General features: G+C 46.8%; 1 protein-coding gene across 1 annotated transcript; it reads right to left on the bottom strand.

Annotated features, from left to right (window-relative positions):
* Positions 1-271: 271 nt before the first annotated feature.
* LOC139349585 (homeobox protein Hox-A3-like) lies at positions 272-2,178 on the bottom strand. The gene is made up of 2 exons (XM_070990508.1): positions 1,941-2,178; positions 272-840 (listed from the first exon to the last, which is right to left on the bottom strand). The coding sequence occupies exons 1-2, from the start codon at positions 2,176-2,178 to the stop codon at positions 272-274; spliced, it is 807 nt and encodes a 268-aa protein (XP_070846609.1).
* Between the last annotated feature and the right edge of the window lie 1,239 nt (positions 2,179-3,417).

Below are 3,417 nucleotides of genomic sequence, written 5' to 3'. Positions count from 1 at the left end.
GTTTATTTATGGAGCCGAAATGACAGCAAACAGTCACGCAGGACTGAAGTGCAGCATTTCCTGTAATTTCTGCAGAAATGATGAGAAGGTCACGCGTAAAAGTTAACACGAGAATAAATATAAAATGCACAAGATTAATAAATATGTATGAATGCACATAAATAAGAATGAGACTAATATTTAGAGTCATTTATAAATAAATAAATAAATAAATAAAAAGGTGCGTGCGTCCACGCAGATCAGTGAGGTCATTAAAGGGAAGTTTTTGCTGCTACAGATGAGTCAGTTTTGGAGCTTGCATGATTCTGTCCTGAGTGCAGCTCTGAAGGAAATAAGACCCGTTCAGATCCACGTTTGTATGCGGTGCGTGTGAGTCCTCGTGCGCGTTGTAGAGCGCGTTAAACTGCGCGAAGCCCGGAGCGGGATATTTGGAGCACTCTGCCGGGTACGCCGCCTGGGTCTGGTGTTGCTGGGACTTGAGCGGAGGGGAGGCCGGCTGGTAATCCCCGCCCAGATGGACATAACCCAGGCTCGACAGAGTCGGGCTGCCCGGGGCGGAGGGGGAGGACGGGGTGGAGGAGGAGGAGGTGGCGGTGCCGCTGGTGAGGCCCTGCACTCTCTCGTCCTTCTTCTGCTTCATCCTCCGGTTCTGGAACCAGATCTTGATCTGCCTCTCCTGCAGGTTGAGCAGGCTGGCCATCTCCACCCGCCGCGGCCTGCACAGGTAGCGGCTGAAGTGGAACTCCTTCTCCAGCTCCACCAGTTGCGCGCTCGTGTAGGCGGTGCGCGTCCTCTTGGAGGCCGGGGTCGCGCTTGGACTCTTGTCTTTGGCGGTGGAGTCTGTGAGGCAGACAGAGGACAGGGACAGGTTGAGCGCGCGCAGTGCGGGTTCATCATCTTCCTCTTAGTTTTCTGTCTTCCTCTCACTGAGTCTCTGCTGTCACTTTGACTCTGTGTTCATGTTATTTTCATCATGGAGCTGCTGTAATAGATGCTCAGCCAGCCTGAACAAACAAAGGCTCAATTAAAAAACTTGATTCTATAGCTTTGATTTGAGAAGTGCTCTGCAAATACATTTTATTATTTGTCTCTTTCAAAGACACCCTAAACGAAACGAGCCTAAACTCTGTTTGTCCTCCTGCTTCAGGCCTGACTGTAGCTTCATTACAGCTTCGTGACCTTTTGAACCTGAAAAGGAGAAAATCTAAGATAATTTCTTCAATTAACATATCAGAGCTGAAAGGGAGCAAACTAACCTGAATATATAAAGGTTAAATAATAAAGAAAAACTGAATAATAGAGAAATGGAAAAGACAAATAAAAGGGAAACAGAGAGGACGCCATCATCAGACCACACAGGGCTTCAGTCAGAGTTCTGCTGCAGGCTGACATGATGGACTGAGAGGAGGATAAAAACCAGGAGTCTGGACTTTTCAGATGTGCCCGCACAGTTTTTCAGTCAGTAAATGAAATCTTGATTCAAAGGTTGTGTGAAGGCCTCCGAGACAAACTTTAGTTTTGGGTTCTATCAGACAGATTTTTATTGTTAAATGTGAGTTACACTCAACTAAAAGCAGATTTTTAGAAAGTTAATTAATATTTCTGGGCGCTTTCATTTTTAACTAAATCATTTCTGTTATTTTAATAGTTGTTTTTTTCCGTGAAGCACTTTATAACTTTCTTTCTAAATGTTATTCTTCATCTCTTTAAATGTCATCCTAAAAAACGACATACGCCTCCAACGCTGAGCCCAGGTGTGTTTATCCTCCTGCTTCATGCCTGACTGGAGCTGCATTAATAGCTTCCTGACCTCCTGAACCAGAAAAGGAGAAAATAGAAGTTCATTTCCTCCATTAGCTGCGTAAGAGCTCGTTAAAGGAGCAGAAATGAAAAGGCCTCATTTGAGAACAGCCGCTGTCTGTTCTTTGTGTCATACAGACCTGCGACTCGCCTGCCGTGCTTCTCATCTGAGTGTCTGGACTCTCTCATCCAGGGGAAAATCTTTTTGCTCATAGGAAACCTGGGGCTTTGCTGTTTTGACCTCCGGGGAAACGTGCGCTCTAACGTCTCCTCCTGCGCTCGGTGCGCGCAGCCGAACCCGCTCACACCGTCCACAGCCTCGCCGGGGAAGTCGCGCTGCTGGCTGCCGTGTGAGGCGCTGGATTTCTGCATCTCCATGAAATGTGCACCGGGGCCCCCTTTGACCTTCTGACGGAGCGCTGGCAGCCAAATGTCACATGGCAGGTTTCCAGAGAGCCCTGGGCTTCTGGCCTGAGAGGATCCAGAAAAAAGACGGAGACGGATTCAGGGAGGAGACCACATGATCCATCTTATCAACTCAATAGTGCGCTGACATGAATAGCAAGCCTCTCCTGGCCACAGAGGCAACGGGAAATTAAGAGATTGGTGGAAATGAACCGCCTGAGAAACACAAACCTGAGGATAACCTTGTAAAATCTGGGCAGGAATTAAATTATTTTCCTTTTGTTTACCCGTAACAATTCCCACTGGCCTACAGCGAGCCTCATTTTCTTTGTTAGTATGTTGATAAAACAAAGGGCTCACAATGATTTCATGTTTAGAATCAAAGTTATTCATTATCATTTTGCTTTCCCTTAAAATGATAAATGAAACGAACCATAAATTGCTAAAGGGACAAATGGAAAATACTGATTGGTCTGCGCAGACATCCAAACAAACAGGCCCCTAAAAAGAAAATGCATTTAATATAAATACAGAAGTAAATACGGTCTTTTTGTTTCCTGGAAATACATTCGGCCTGTGACTGTTCATAAATAACAGCCTTTATTCAGATAATGGATCTGTAACATTTTCAAGGAGAAAAATTAAACGTTGAATCACAATCTGCTGAGAAAGTCATCCATCAAAAAAAACGCAAAACAACACAGGAGTCCATTGTGCGCCGCGGCCGTTTTGTGGCCTGAACTGAGACAAAAACGCGCAGAAAAGAGCAGATCTTTTCACCCGGAATGTGAATGAAATGTAATTCCTCTGAAATTAAACAGAATTACAAAGCGGCGCTTCTGCGGCGCGAGGAGAAGTCTGGAGGCACGCAGCTCGCTGAACTCTGGATGAACCGCGGCTGGAGTCAGCCTCGTAAATCATAAAGACACATAACCCAGTCCGCCACAACACCCCGGCTGCCTTACCTCCGCAACCTGCATTCATCCCGCCCTGAAACCGTCCTCGCGGCTCCCCTCTCACCTTTTTGGAAAGCCTTCAGAATAATCCCTGCACAGGCTGCGGCTCGCGCATTAGGTGGTGGTGGCGGTGGCGGCTTTGGGTGAAGCAGAGTGGACACTGTTTCTGCAGCTCACACCGCCCTGCATAGCATTACTGCACACAATGTCAGCGTGTGTGTGTGTGTGTGTGTGTGGGAGTGTGTGTGTGTGTGTG

The sequence above is a fragment of the Chaetodon trifascialis genome, chromosome 21 (genome assembly GCF_039877785.1).
Source record: "Chaetodon trifascialis isolate fChaTrf1 chromosome 21, fChaTrf1.hap1, whole genome shotgun sequence".
NCBI lineage: Eukaryota > Metazoa > Chordata > Actinopteri > Chaetodontiformes > Chaetodontidae > Chaetodon > Chaetodon trifascialis.
The sequence above is the reverse complement of the archived record's forward strand: the minus strand, read 5'-3'. Positions and strand labels throughout refer to the sequence as shown.

Coding starts and splice junctions, on each gene's coding strand:
- LOC139349585 (XM_070990508.1), bottom strand. CDS start 2,178: ATGGAGATGCAGAAATCCAGCGCCTCACACGGCAGCCAGCAGCGCGAC. Junction 841..1,940: donor GCACGGCAGGCGAGTCGCAG/GTCTGTATGACA, acceptor TCTGCCTCACAG/ACTCCACCGCCAAAGACAAG.